This window comes from Tursiops truncatus, chromosome 9 (assembly GCF_011762595.2).
Source record: "Tursiops truncatus isolate mTurTru1 chromosome 9, mTurTru1.mat.Y, whole genome shotgun sequence".
Lineage (NCBI taxonomy): Eukaryota > Metazoa > Chordata > Mammalia > Artiodactyla > Delphinidae > Tursiops > Tursiops truncatus.
The window spans coordinates 30,073,714-30,089,879 of record NC_047042.1 but is presented as its reverse complement, the minus strand read 5'-3'; the positions used below and the strand labels follow the sequence as shown (position 1 = coordinate 30,089,879).

The following is a 16,166-nucleotide window of genomic DNA, read 5'->3' as shown; positions in this document are numbered from 1 at the left end:
CAGGGGACAGGGGTTCGAGCCCCGGTCCGGGAAGATCCCACATGCCGTGGAGCAACTAAGCCCGTGCGCCACAACGGCTGAGCCTGCGAGCCACAGCTACTGAGCCTGCGCGCCTAGAGCCCATGTTCCACAACAAGAGAAGCACCGCGATAAGAAGCCCGCGCACTGCAACGAAGAGTAGCCCCCACTCGCCGCAACTAGAGAAAGCCCACATGCAGCAACGAAGACCCAATGAAGCCAGAAATAAAATAAATTTATATTTAAAAAAATGAAGGAGAAAGAGGAATCAAACATGAATTTCAGATTCTGACTTCGTCAGCCATGTAAGTAGGGCAGCGAAACCATTTGCCAAGAAGTGGGTCAACGGGGTTGTACGATGGGGTGGGGCACGGAATCAAGAAATCTGAACTATCTAGCTAGAGGTTTAAATGTGGTGCCGCCACCATACAGCAGGTATGGTGGTAAAGTTGGTAAATGTGGTGCCGCCACCATATAGCTGGTAAAGTTCCAGGGAGATGGATGAAATTCTGAGAAGAGTAGACAACAGAGGACTGAGCCCAGAGAATACTGACACTAAGAAGCTGTGAAGAGTAAAAGAAGCCTGAGGAAGGGCAACTACAGAGGGAGAAAGAAAAACCAGGGAATGCTATATAAGTTAAAAGCAGAGAGGTTTTTCAAGAAAGAGGAAGTTTTCAACTATTTTAGCTGTACAAGGAAGTACAATGTGGACAGAGAAATGTCCATTACGTCTGGGTAGCTTGTGGATTATTGGTATTCTAAAATTATCCTTGGTGGAGTGGTGAGAGGCAGAAGCTGGACGAGAATAAAGAGCGACTCTCAGGTAAGGAGATGAAAGTGTGTATAAAGATTTTTGAGAAGTCTGGTGATGAAGCAGAACGTGGAAATGAGCAGTATGAGAGGGAAATGCAGGTTCAAGGGAGAAGTTTTTGCTGTTAAGGTAGGAGATACCAGTATATGCTTCTACGTGGGTGGGAATGATCCAGCAATGGGAAAGAGATTGAGGATGAGGAAAGAGAGAGGTGATAACTAAAGGAAGAAGTGAATGGGGATAGGATCTAGAAGAAAGCAGCCTCTGACAGGAGACACATTCCATCACAACAAAAATGATTGTCTTGGGCTTCCCTGGTGGCGCAGTGGTTGAGAGTCCGCCTGCCGATGCAGGGGACATGGGTTCGTGCCCCGGTCCGGGAAGATCCCACATGCTGCGGAGCGGCTGGGCCCGTGAGCCATGGCCGCTGGGCCTGCGCGTCCGGAGCCTGTGCTCTGCAACGGGAGAGGCCACGGCAGTGAGAGGCCCGCGTACCGTAAAAAAAAAAAAAGAAAAGAAAAGAAAAGAAAAGATTGTCTTGACTGTTAATATGATTCTTGTCTTCAGTCTTGACTCCTTGGGCTTTTCATCGGCTGTGGCGAGGTCCAGATCCTCCTCAGCTACCACTTCACAAATGAGGTACTGGGTCCCACAGAACAAGCACATAAGCAAGCACCAGAAGCAGCAGCAGCAGCTTTTCATTCCTTTTTATGGCTGAATAATATTCCACCGCATGGAGTGGACATTTTGCTTACCCCTTCATCAGTTGATGGATATTCGGGTTCTCTCGCCTTTTTGGCTCTTATGGATTATGCTGCTGTGAACATCTGTGTACATGTTTTTTTTGTGAACACATGGTTTTAATTCTCTTGGATATCTGTATCTATTTATCTAGGATTCATGTGCTGGGACATATAGTAACTCTACGTTTAACTTTATGAGGAATTGCCAGGCTGTTTTTCAAAGTGGTTGCATCATTTTACTTTCCCACAATCAATGTATAATTGTTGCAATGTTTCCACATCCTTGCCAACACTTGTTATTATATATTCTTTTTTTTTTTTTTGCGGTACACGGGCCTCTCACTGTTGTGGCCTCTCCCGTTGCGGAGCACACGCTCCGGATGCGCAGGCCCAGCAGCCATGGCTCACGGGCCCAGCCGCTCCACGGCATGTGGGATCCTCCCGGACCGGGGCACGAGCCCGTGTCCCCTGCATCGGCAGGCGGACTCTCAACCACTGTGCCACCAGGGAAGCCCATATATGTTCTTTTGATCGTAGCCATCCTAGCAGGTGCGCAGTGGTATCTTGCAGTTTAGATTTGCATTTCCCTGCTGCCTACTGATGTTACACATCTTCCATGTGTTTCTTGGTCATTTGTGTACCTTCTTTGGAAAAATGTCTATTCAGATTCTTTGCCCATTTTAAAATTTAAAAATATTTTATTACTGAGTTGTAAGAGTTCTTCATATATATTTCACAATCAAGTCTCTTATCAGATATAGGCTTTGCAAATATTTTCTCCAGTTCTGTGGATTGTTTTTTCACTTTCTTGAAGATATTCTTCAAAGCGATAAGCTTTACATTTTGATTCTGCCCAATTTATCTATTTTCCTTTTGCTGCTTGGGTGTTTAGTAACATGTCTAAGAAACTACTATCTAATCCCAGGTCATGCAGATTTACATCTATGTTCTCTTCTAAGAGCTTTACTTTTAGGTCTGAGCCATTTTGAGTTAACTTTATATGTGCTGTGTGGCAGCAGTCCACAAGCACATTTTAATCACGTGTATTTTTTTCATCTTAATAATGTAAAACTTTCAAACATTCAAATTCCTAAAGACCTTCTTAGTTCTTGAAAGGTGTGGTAATTTATCACTACCCCATCTACTCTCCTATCCTTTAGAAAAGTGTTTATCCATTCCTTTTTCTTCCCCCTTTGTGACAGCTGAGTAATTTTGAAGTTTTACTTTATACGTTCCTCTTCTCTTACTCCTACTATCATATCGAGAAGATTAACGTTTTTTGAACACTACTTTTGTCATCATAAATGAAGTACTGTGGTGCAACTGCAAGGTAATAAACAGGATTCCACACAGTAATTTTTTCTCTACTTTATATTTTCCACAGTTGTTACTTCAAAATCTTACCAGAATATTTTCGATCTTGTTTCAAATGTCACATTTGTATTCTTTAGCTTAACTTTTCTAATTATTTTTCAGGCCACGGGTGAGGAGAAAGTAAAACTTTGAGCAAATTATTCAGTTTCTACCTTACTTCTCTATCTCTAGGTTTCCCCAGTAACCTACCAAAATAATTCCTTTTTTTTTTTTTAGCTTGGATTCTCTTCTTGAGTCTGCCAACTTCCCACCTCTGGCTCTTTCCCAACAACACCCCAATCCGTAAACCGTGAAACTCTTCAAGGATTTTTTCAATTGCTCACCAAGATATCCTCCACCGTAGCAAAAAGATCACATGAATTTCTCTAATACTTTGGAGCGATCGTCACGTACGTCAGAAGATTTATCGTAGTTGTGCTCCCCACAGTTCCTCTACCCAATCCTTATCCTTGGATTTTCACTGATCAGTACTTTCAAGCTGCCTGTCTTAGCTCATGTAGCTCCTCCTTCTGTACTGGGGTAAACACTTGTATCACCATTTTAAAAGACCTCATTACTCTCTATCTGTGAAGAGTAGAACAAGAAGAAATCACTTGATTCAGATACTCTCAAGACTCCTAAAGAATTAGAGATCATTTCTCATTGTTCTACAAGCGCTTATGTCAGGGAGCATCCAGACAAAAGGTAAGGAATAACTCTTCTTTCTAAAAGTACACTTGTTATTTTACAAACGTAATCTTCCAAATACATATGTTTTCGCTATGGGTTCACAATCAAATTTATTTATAATTAAGTTTCTCTGGTTTGATTTCAGTTAATAAAAAATAAGTAGTGTAAATAGTTAAAAAAAAAGACTTCGTCTTTTGGCAACTGCCTTTTTTTAGTTAACTTTTAGGATGAGAGTTCTGAAGTAACTACTTACTTCATTTCTTGATAATTACAGAGCCATCATAGTCACATTTAAATACTGTGTGTGTATCTGTGTATATAAATATGATGTATTTCTGTGCGTGTATAAACATATACTAAGCCATGTTTCTATTTGAGTAATATATGTTTATATATTGTTACAAGAATATTTTTACTTCATGAACTTTTTACAGCTGAATCACTTCCTTTTTTCAAAAAAAACCCAGCTAATACCTAAAAACAAGGCAAAAAGGATTTCCCTTAAAAAATTTAAGCTACTCACTCTAAAAATAGTCTATTCAAGTACTATTTCTACCCCACCCAATTGTGTAAACTAAGAAACAAGACTAACAACTTAGAGAGATTTTTTTTTCTTAAATTTATTTATTTATTTTTGGCTACACTGGGTCTTCGTTGATGCATGCGGGCTTCCTCTAGTTGCGGCGAGTGGGGGCTACTCTTCGTTGCGGTACGTGGCCTTCTCATTGCAGTGGCTTCTCTTGTTGCGGAGCACGGGCTCTAGGCACGCGGGCTTCAGTAGTTGTGGCACATGGGCTCAGTAGTTGTGGCTCGCGTGCTCCAGAGAGCAGGCTCAGTAGTTGTGGCACATGGGCTTAGTTGCTCTGCGGCATGTGGGATCTTCCTGGACCAGGGCTTGAACCCGTGTCCCCTGCATTGGCAGGTGGATTCTTAACCACTGCACCACCAGGGAAACCCTAGAGAGATTATTAATGCTTTAATTTCTATTTAGAAAAGACTATCTTGTTATTGTACAGGAGATAATTATGGTATAAACTTGGTTTTGATTTCATTAATTTAGGATTTTTAGGTTTGATCTATGAGATTCTGATACTACTTTTATTTTTGAAGCCTTATTATCTTCAATATTTATTATCTTCCATAATTAAACGTATTTACTAGTGATGATAAATAAAACAAATGTTTCATTGCATAAGACTTATTTCAAATGTCTAAGAGTTTATCATCATCTCACTGTCTATCTTTAGAAATATCTCAAGAGTATCATACTGCTTTAAAAGAATTCAATAAGCATATATCAGATTTACTTTATGCAAATGCTTCTTGGAGTTAAAAGTCTTTATATCCTGGTCAAATTTATAATGATAATTTTTTCTTTGTATCTTCCAAATAAAAAATTTATTGTTTTATTACCTAAAAACATAAAGACACCTAAGTAAAGATATTGTAATCTATATTAGCTAGTTAGCTAAAAGAATGTGTCATAATAAAGGCCCAGATTTTCTCAAAATCCAAAATGTCAAATATGGCATCAGGACATGAACTTAAGATTCCAGATAACATGATTTCTGTATATATATTCCTTATTTTCTGTCAAAACTGGTTTACAGACACTCTCTTCTTTAAGAAATACAATTAACGAGGTAGAAATAAGTATGGTAATTTAGAAGTGTCTAAGGCAGTGCTGTCTGATAGAACTTTCTGCTATGAAGCACTGTTCTATATCTGTGCTGTCCAATTTGGCTGCCATTAACCACAGAAGGCCAGTGAACACCTAAAATGTGATAAAGCAACTGAAGAACTGAATCAGTAATTTTACTTTTTTAAAAAATAAATTAATTTATTTTATTTATTTATTTTTGGTTGTGCTGGGTCTTTGTTACTGCGTGTGGGCTTTCTCTAGTTGCGGCGAGTGGGGGCTACTCTTCATTGCGGTGCGCGGGCTTCTCACTGAGGTGGCTTCTCTTGTTGCGGAGCATGGGCTCTAGGTGCACGGGCTTCAGTAGTTGTGGCACGTGGGCTCTACAGTGCAGGCTCAGTAGTTGTGGCCCACAGGCTTCACTGCTCCGCGGCATGTGGGATCTTCCTGGATCAGGGCTCAAAACCGTGTCCCCTGCGTCGGCAGGTGGATTCTTAACCACTGCGTCACCAGGGAAGCCCAGTAATTTTACTTAATTTCAATTTTAATTTACACAGTGGCATGTGGTTAGTGGTGACTGTATTGAATAGTACATATCTAGGATATTGAAAATATTGAATATTTTCATTTACAAATACTACTGAAATGGAAAAAAAATGGTTTCTTTAACAAAAGCTATAAATATAGATTAGCAGACCACAGCTGAGTAGGAATGACTGTTGTCCTAATATGAACCTTTTCTTGACCATCATAAAAAATTAATAAAGTCCTGTTTTGCACAATGTACCATCTTACAACCCAAGAAGAACACTGGTATAGACTGCCCTAAAAAGACAATTGAGCAACCATTAATTATATTATATAAGAATTAAAGAAATAAATATTGTGGTGTGGAAAGAGAAAGAATGCTATAGGGATTTCACAGATTTTTCTCCAAATTGGTTAGAAAAAAGTCTGTGGAGAAAATGAAACTTCACGTGTTGAAAAAGTAAGAATCAGAAATTGTTCAGAAAAAAGACATTCCAGGCAGAGTGTGAGGCCTGAAAAGATAAACCAAGGTAAGATGTATGTTTAGTTGAGAAACTGCATTTTCCTGAGAAGACAGTGGATTTATCTGAGAAGTACAAAAAGGAGGAAATAAAATAGGCAAGGACTTTAAAAACAAATGCGTCTTCATCTATTCTTACTGCTAAGTCTTCTGGTAAATCTTTTAAATATATATTGAAAATTAAAAGGACTTTTAAACCTGGTTGTTTTGAAGTCTCTCAGAGCTGTAGAGATGTATTCAGATAAATGTTTTTCCATGAGTGCTACTCTGATCCAGGCTCTACCCTAAAAGGAAGAAGAAAGAATCAAACATGAAAAAAAAAATTAGAAGTTAAAATATATTTTGCCTGCTATGTCATAAAAATATAAACATTTTAATATGCAAAGAATAACTCAAAATATGCATTTGATAAAGACTAAAAAATAAGTAGATAAGATGAGGTAAATTTTAATTATATATAGTATATACTTTGTTCTCTGAAGGTGCAGGGTAGATCATGTCAGATTAACTTTCTAGCATCTGAAGGGACATAACCATTAATATTGACTTAACTTGGGTTACAGACTTCTTGTGAATTATAGAAGGAAATCACAAGACATATCTCTTTACTTCAATGCCCAAATCAACATGCCAATTAAAATGAGCTCCCTTATAAAACATGAAGAAAAGAGTCCGTTCTCATTAATAATCACCTTCACACCACTTGTTTAGTCTTTCCAGAGGAACGTTTCAGACAACCAAATTTCATTATTTATCATGCATCCAAATCATGAGTTACTGAATTTGGTGCCTCCAGAGCATATTCTAAAGACTATTACCGAAAATTTAAACCAGAAAAAACAAACGCACAACAAAAGCACCCAGAAGCATACTCTAGAACAAAATCAGAGAAAACACACAATTCTAACAAAATATGAAAAATTTAATTTTACTTTTGAAAAGAGGTAACATCATTCAATAGTTGGGACTAGCCAGTTTTGTTATAATCCAAAGCATTTCTTCTGGATTCTTTGTTTAGAATGAAAGACTATAAAGATTATATTTTTTAGTGGGAATTTTATAATTCAATTACTTTCCTTTTCACTCAACCCTTTCACACATCTCCAGAAAATCTATGAAGATTAACTATATAGAAATTCAAAACACTGCAATGGCAGCTAAGAATAAAGGTGTCGCTAACCAATATATATGATGGTCGACTACCAGTATAGAAAAAGAAGCACTGAAATGTCTACAGTTGTAGAAATGTCTACAACTCTAGTGAATTCACCAAAACTGTCGGACAGAAGGATGAAAACGGAGTTAATCGAGACGTGGAAAAACCTAGCAGGCTAGGACTTCCCTGGTGGTGCAGTGGTTAAGAAGCCGCCTGCCAATGCAGGGGACACAGGTTTGAGCCCTGGTCCGAGAAGATCCCACATGCCGCAGAGCAACTAAGCCCGTGTGCCACAACTACTGAGCCTGTGCTCTAGAGCCCGCGAGCCACAACTACTGAGCCCGTGCGCCTAGAGCCTGTGCTCCACAATGAGAAGCCACCGCAACGAGAAGCCCACGCAATGCAACAAAGAGTAGCCCCCGCTCGCCACAACTAGAGAAAGCCCACGCACAGCAACAAAGACCCAATGCAGCCAAAAAAAAATTACAATAAATTAAAAAAAAAAAAACAACCTAGCAGGCTACAAGCAGCAGTATTGTTGGGAAATAAAGAAATGATATGGGTGTGATTAGTATGCCAGTCAGTTTGCCCACCTTTTTTAACCTAAAAATCCCTTAGCTTGCCCTGTGCTCAGTCCATTGTTTCTGCTGAGTCAGCCCAGGGAAACCTACAGTTAGTTGTAGCAGATTGGAACAGAGGAAGGAAGAGGCAAGCATGAGCTCTCAGTCTCAAGTTTCTTAAAATTTCATCTAAAAGACACAGAGACTAGTAGTAGTGGCTTGAATCAAAAAGCTACATTCTAAAACAGAAGCGGGAAAAGCTGCTCTCCAGAGAAAGTTAGACACAGGAGACTGTGCTATTGTTAAGATAAGAAATATGGGGGAAAGTCCTGCTTCCTGATTTATTAATTTCAATCCACACAGAACTGGGCTGCACCTAGTTTCCTGTCCTTAGATGTTTGTGGAATTCTTTGTTATATTGTCATAATAAATGGTGCTGATTTTAACAGTTTCTTTTCTTTCAACAAAAGAAACAGAAGATATAAAGCTTGTTGGGGCCATAAAGGGGGAAAAGCTGAAAATTAGGTTTAAGATTTTAGACTTTATCAGATAATGGTGAACCACTGAAGGTTGCTGTTATTGTTTGGGAGACATAAATATTTGTTTGTTTGCCACTAAAGGTTTTTCCAAAAAATAAACGTAGTCAACACTTCTTAAGAATGTAATTAATACATGCTTACCTCTGTTTTAAGAGCGTTTTACACATTAAGGTATTAATCCTCACAAGAACTGTGTGTGAGTCAGGTTACAATACTATCCCTACTTTACTATATGAAGAAACAAAAAATAGACACAACTGGAAGACAGGAAACTCATGCCACCAAACCAACCAACCTAATTGAACTAATACCCATACACTCTACCTTCCCTCCTATTTCAGGGGATGAACTGTAATCATTTAAGATAGTAAAAAGACAAATCACAGAGTGGACAAAAATACTTGCATTATATGTATCTGACAAAAGAATCTCATTTGTAGAATGCCAAAAATTCTTACAAATCCATAAGAAAAAGATAACTCAATTTAAAAATGAGCTGCAAGGGGAAGATTTTAAATTATAGCGTCAATTTCTTTAGTAGACATCAGAATATTCAGAGGCTTTCTTCCTTTTTGTGTTAGCTTTGTAAGTGACAGTTTTCAAATAATCTGCCCATTTCATTTAAATTTTTTAATTTATAGGTGTGAAGTTATTCATAATACTTTCTTTTAGGATTTTTAATGTCTGTAGGGTCGATGGGTTTTACCTCTTCTTCATTACTGATACTGGTAATTTATAATCTCTCTTTTTCTTTTCTTTCTTGAGTAGCCTTGCTAGAAACTTAACAGTTATATTAATCTTTTTAAAAACACCAACTGGGACTTCCCTGGTGGCACAGTGGTTAAGAATCCACCTGCCAATGCAGGGGGTACGGGTTTGATCCCTGGTCCAGGAAGATTCCACATGCCACGGAACAGCTAAGCCCGTGTGCCACAACTACTGAGCCTGCGCTTTAGAGCCTGTGAGCCACAACTACTGAGCCCGCCTGCCACAAGTACTGAAGCTTACGCACCTAGAGCCCGTGCTCTGCAACAAGAGAAGCCAACGCCACAAGAAGCCTGCGCACCACAATGAAGAGAAGCCCCTGCTGGCCGAAACTAGAGAAAGCCAGCACACAGCAACGTAGACCCAACGCAGCCAAAAATAAATTAATTAATTAGTTAAAAAAACCAAAAAATACCAACTTTTGGCTTTGTTGATAGGCTTCTAGTGTACACTTGTTTCAATTTAATTGAATTTTTGCTCTTCATTATTTCTTTCCTTCTACTTTGGGTTTATTACTTTTTTTTAAGCTTCTTGAGATGAAAGCTTTGATCACTGATTTTTCAGCCTTTCTTTAAAAAAAATACATAAAAGTCTATTTAAGCCTATCTATTCTCCTCTAAGCATAATTTTTTATATATTTTCATTATCATTACTTACCAAATATTTTTCAATTTCATGTGTAATTTCTTCTTTCATCCATGAGTTATTTAGAAATTCTTCTCAAATTCAACTTATATAAGCATTTTCTAGTTATCTTTTTATTATTGATTCTACTGTGGTTAGAGAACATACTTATATTTCAATCCTCTGAAATTCATTGAGGTGAATTACAACTTAGCAAACGACCGATTTTTGTACAAGTTCTATAAGAATGAATATCCTGTAGCTTCCTATTTGGATTTTCTTATATACTCCAGTTCTCTAGTATTCTTAATCTTTATTTATATCATAATTACTTAAAAGTTCATTATCTGCATCTCCCATAGGTCTGTTTCAATTGTCTTTTTTATATTTCTTAGTTTTATTCATTTAATCTTGTTTCCGTATATACCTGGTGATTTCTGATTAAATAATGGACACTGTGGAGGAAAATTTGTAGCAACTCTAGTGCTACCTTTCTCTAGAGTAGATTTGCTTTTCTTCTGGTAGACAGACAGTGTACTTGAAAATCACCTTGTACCACTTAAGGACACCGCTTTTAGGTCTTTTGAAGGCTAGTCTTCATCTGAATTCCCCTTACTCCCAAGGTATAGCCTTTCTGGGGTCACAAATAAAAGCCTGGAGTGTTTACAGGGCCCCTCCAATTTGTGTCACTTCCAGGTTTGGGGCCATCACACTAAAGAACTAGGGATAGGAAAAGTCGAGTGGTAGTTAAAAGAGGAGGTAGATTTGTGAATCAGTAATAGAAAATGAACATAAAAATGGCCTCTTTGCAATACTATATCTTATTGCAAAGTTCTAGTATTTGGTAATTCTGGTGTATCTGTGATTAACACCCTCTCTCTGTCTCTGCCTCTTTCAGTAGAAAATTTGGCTAACCAGCCTCTGGGACAAAGCACTGACAAGGCCAGCTTCTGAACAAGGAAAAAGTAAACAAGAAGATGAGACCAGGAATAACTAGGAAGGATTAGGGACATAAGTCATAAGAATGTATTAAAGACTACACTCACAGTTCTGTCATGGTATAGGTGCTCAATAAAAATTTATCAGGTGGAAGGATGCATGGATGTATGAATGGTTGATGTGAGTAGTATATTCAGAAATTGGTCTAATATGTTAAATTTATATCATAGAAGGAACAAGGGATAAGGTTGCTTATCCTAACAAGGATGGGGGGGCAGTATAGGGGTAGGAGAGTGGAAGGTACAAACTACTGGGTGTAAGACAGGCTACAAGGATGCACTATACAGCATAGGGAATAGAGCCAATATTTTGTAATAACTGTAAATGGAAAGTAACCTTTAAAAATTATATTAAAAAAAGTAAAAATAAATTGTTTTAAAATTTAGGTACTTGGTCCATGTTTTACAAAATATTTAATTTCAATATATGTGTCAATTTTGCTAACCAAAAATTTTCCATAAGAAAAAAAATCTTTCTAAATAAAAATGGATACAGGAACAATAAACTTAGAAACTACACTGTTGAAAGATGATTGTTATACATTTGTGTATTATACAGACATGTAATTTATTAGGTTATGATTGTCAGATAATGAATTGAATTAAATTATGTCGACTTAAAACTATCTAATATTTTCAACCTTTATTTTCTATTTCATTTTTATTTCATTCTGTAACTCTTAAGTGTCAAAAATGGTAAGGAAAGTTATTATGACAAACCAATAAAAATAAATAAACTACTATACTAAAGCTAACATACCTTATGTCACCAGCTCAGACCTTCACAATCTTAAAAATTTTGAGGACTCCAAAGGGTTTTTACATAGGTTATATCTATCCATATTCACTGCACTACAAGTCAAAACTGGAAACTTTAAAAATATATAGTTATTAAAAAATAATGAACTCATTATATGTTAACACTGAAAACCATATTTTTATGAAAAAATAACTATCTTTCCCTAAAAAAAATATTAGAGAGAAGAGACCTCTGTTTTACATTTTTACAAATCTCTTTAATGTATGGCTTAATAAAAGAGAACTAGATATCTGCTTCAGCATTCTATCTGTTGCAATGGGTCGTTCTGGTTGAAGCATGTGAAGAAAATCTACCCTCACACAGATACATAATTGGAAAAAGGAATCATTTAATAGCCTTTTCAGATAATTGTGGATGATATTCTCCTTTGGTTCTAATCAAAACTCAATAAGTGATAATTTCTTAAAGGTTAATTGCAACATGGACTCTATAACCATATCAATGAATGTTTCATACTGTATTACATTCTTACACTTTGAATGGATATTTTACCCATGCATGATTTTATTATTCCACACATCAGACGCAAGAGGGAAGAGATATGGGAACATATGTATATGTATAACTGATTCACTTTGTTATAAAGCAGAAACTAACACACCATTGTGAAGCAGTTATACTCCAATAAAGATGTTACAAAAATAAAAAATATAAGTTATGCAGGTCTACAAAATACTGACACATTCCATTAAATAATATATATTTTTGTTAATATCAACATCAGTGTTATTAGAAAAGCATTTAAGTACTAGGAAGTTATCGAGTTAAGATGGTGAATACACTACAAGTTTTCCAAAATTCTAATTTTTACTGGAAAGCTTTCATTTTACCATTGGCAACAAATACTCTCAAGCTGTTTTTCTTGAAGGAACAGGTTTACTTCATTCATCTTTACTTATGAAATGTCTACAAAATGCCTACGTCTAAAAAGGCTATAGTTTCAATGTTTTTCCTTCAAGTAAAAATAGTATTACATGACAAAAGTGTCTGGTTCAGTTAACAATTCAAACTACTGCATGAGTACGTTTCCTTGAGACAACCATCACATGTCAATACGCTGTATACATACTTCCCATTTTGTCACTCAAGATATTAAAAAGACAGCTTCTCAAAGCTTGAGATTTAATTAAATTAATAATGTTTACTTCACCATCATGGACATTAAGTGAAACTGGTTTTTGTTTTTGTTTTTAAGACTGCATGTACGGTGAGGAAGAACTCAATGACTACTAGTATAGTTTGATGCTACTGCTTTAATTTATGCTAAGGAACCAGTTAATTTTACCCACCATTGCTTCTGCATAAGCAGTGCAAGTATCAACCCGGTGCAAAAGGCAAGTAACAATTTGGTACTATGTGAAAATAGTTTTGACGTTATGGACTGCCAGCGCAGGACACTAAGAGTCACTGATTTAGGTAATTCAAGAAATGTAGAAACTTCATAGACTAGGAAATATTTTACTGTGCTTCTCAAAAAAGAAATTCATAGTTACTAGCTTCATACCTTCCTGCTATTTATAAGGCAACAGTGAAGATTCAAGAGCATTCTAAAATTATTACATGCTACTAAAAATAAAAAATGAAACAAGCCTCTGAAAGATGTTAAATTTGGTCAAGTGCTTAATTCCAACAAAGAAAAGAAAGATTTTATATAGCAAAGAGCTCAAAATTTTCTATTTGGGTCAAAATTGTTTAGGATTAGATTACACATACTGCACATTATTATTTATGCCTTACCTTAGCTCTAGAGGAACTGACATTTTCCATATTTTCAATGCTGCAGATACAGTTCTGTGAAACTTTCCGGCAAGCCACTCTGATATAGTCCCAGAAGCTACGAGGACTTTCATAACCAAACCAGGTTACTTGACCTTCAGGAGACAAATTGTAATACAAAATAAAACTAGACTAGAAATTCAAAACTCAAGAATAAAACTCTGAGAAATAAATGTCAGTGGAGTGTGCGATTGTGGAAAGGGCACCTGGGGTCAAAAAGCCTTAAGTCTGATCCCGTTCTACCTTTACCTAGTTGTGTTACTTTGGGCAATTTATTTAATGTATCTGGATCATAGTTTTCTCAACAATAAAATTAAATTAAATGAAGTAAAAAGGGTCTAGACACTAAAAAATCTCTTATAGGTTAATATCCTGTTATTCTAACACAGTCTTTCAGAGAGCACACAGGTATGCCTCTTTGTGGTTCTAGTTAAGCGTTAATTTAAACTTCACCAGTTGCATCCTGAAGCTTCCTCTTCTTGGAAAAACAGAAAAAACTTAAAAGGCAACACTTTTTCTCCTCTTCAGAGGGATACTTCAAAGAAATGAAACAATGTGTGGTCTGTAAGTACCTATAATCAGTGAGACTCCTACATTCACTAATCATTCCCACTCATTCACCACCATTCTACCAAACCTTCATCTAACTGTCATTCATCTGCTCTCTTCTAGTCACCAACCTGTGACAAGTCCTTCAGGCATTTACTATTCTAATCTTCCAGATTTGGGTAATTATGTATTGTTCAAGAACAAATGTTCTTTTGTGTGTATCTTATATTAGTATTAATATTTCTATGCAGGACTTTGAGTAGTAGGTCCAGGGGAACAATTTTTTACTCTGAATATTTTTAAATGGGACATGAGAGACATCTTAATATTTCTTCAGGTGTCTGGAATAATTATTCTTACCTAGGGAAGTTGTTCAATCTTAATGAAGAAAGATTAGCTTTTATATTTTAAAATCTCTGCTTCTTTGTTTTCAGTTAATATTTATCTCAATCTTCTTTTCCCCAGTAACACGTTCTCTCTAAGCAACATCAAAAAGAGTTAAAGTGTTCTTGTCCACAAGCAGCATTTTAGGAACAACGTCTAAAATATTTGAGTGGTGTCCAACCAGGGCAGCCCATAAGAATGACTGGGCTTCTTTTAAAAAGTTCTCATGTCTGGGCTCCACCCAAACTAAATAATCAGAATCTTTGGGGGTGGGCCTACACACTGGTATTTTTTAAAAGATCCCCCTGGTATTTCTAATAGTATGGTTACTCAACCAACAGAAAGCTCACATATCATGATAGGTAACCCCTATTCATCATGGAGGACATTTCCAAGGGCTCCTCTTCTGGTAAGCCACGTGTGATCTCTGCAGTAAGTTACTCCTCCCTATGTGCTGGCATATCACCCTGAGCTTACTTACCCTTATAATTATCTGCTTACTTGATTGTCTCACATATTAGGTGGTAAGATCACTAAGGCAAGGACTGTATCTTATTTGTCCTCAATTCTATCTCCAGCACTTAACACAGTGCTTGGCTCATAGTGGGCATTTAATAAATATTTACTAAACAAATCGACTGGTTAATCAGCACAAAACAAAATCTTAATTGCAATGCATATAGAAATTTGAATTTAAAAAATCTAATTAGTATCTTTTTACAGAAACAGCTCAGTGACAACCTGGTATCAAGATGTCTGCATGCTAGATTACAGATATCAAATATTCTGGACAAATACATTTAGCTTTGTCTACAAATAACTAAAAATACAAAAGCATCTAGAAATCTTTACTCAAACATCTATATAACTCAAATGTCTCCTTAAAAATTAAATCTGGGCTTCCCTGGTGGCGCAGTGGTTGAGAGTCCACCTGCCGATGCAGGGGACATGGGTTCGTGCCCTGGTCCAGGAAGATCCCACATGCCGCAGAGCGGCTAGGCCCATAAGCCATGGCCGCTGAGCCAGCATGTCCGGAGCCTGTGCTCCGCAACGAGAGAGGCCACGACAGTGAGAGGCCCACATAACGCAAAAAAAAAAAAAAAAAAAAAAAAAAAAAAAAAAAAATTAAATCTTACTACCAAAAAATACAAATCTATAGGAATGTTTATAATCTTCCTTCTTTTTCTCAATCTCTCCCCATCACTTTTCTTTGCCCCCTCTCTTCTTTAGTTAAAAAAAGTTCCTAGAACAGGATCTCAGTATAGTCTGTCTTTGGGGCAATTTTCATGTTGTCAATTTGTTAGCCATTTGGAGAGGAAACAAGATGCCTAATGGTAAGAATATGAGCTTCTGAGCCTGGTGGGCCAGAATTATATCACTTTCTAGACATGCAATCTTAAGCAAATGACTTAACTTCACTCTACCAATCTGAGTTTCTTCTATAAATTGACAATAATGGTGGTATCTACATGATAATACTGCTGTGAGGATTAAATAATGTATGTGCAGCAATTAGTATACAGCCTAATACAAATATTAACAATGATTACTACTGTTATTACTATTATCATACAAATAGTCAAGAGACCCAAGGTCCCCTTGCATTCCAAAGTGGGAATGAGATGCACAGTGAAGTTTTTCCCATTACTTGCTTAGAATCTAGAAAAATCTTTAAAATTTACTCCCTAATCCA

The 16,166-nt window shown here is 36.7% G+C and overlaps 1 protein-coding gene across 10 annotated transcripts in view; it reads right to left on the bottom strand.

Moving 5' to 3' along the window:
• Nucleotides 1-16,166, bottom strand: part of RUNDC3B (RUN domain containing 3B) — a 148,231-nt gene that overhangs the window by 68,530 nt on the left and 63,535 nt on the right. For all 10 annotated transcript variants that reach the window (XM_073809626.1, XM_073809630.1, XM_033862963.2 and 7 more), the window contains 2 exons: nt 13,502-13,635; nt 6,501-6,586 (listed from right to left, as the gene is read on the bottom strand). In XM_073809626.1, the coding sequence (XP_073665727.1) occupies nt 6,501-6,586; nt 13,502-13,635 (220 nt within the window). The remainder of the gene's footprint in view (nt 1-6,500; nt 6,587-13,501; nt 13,636-16,166) is intronic.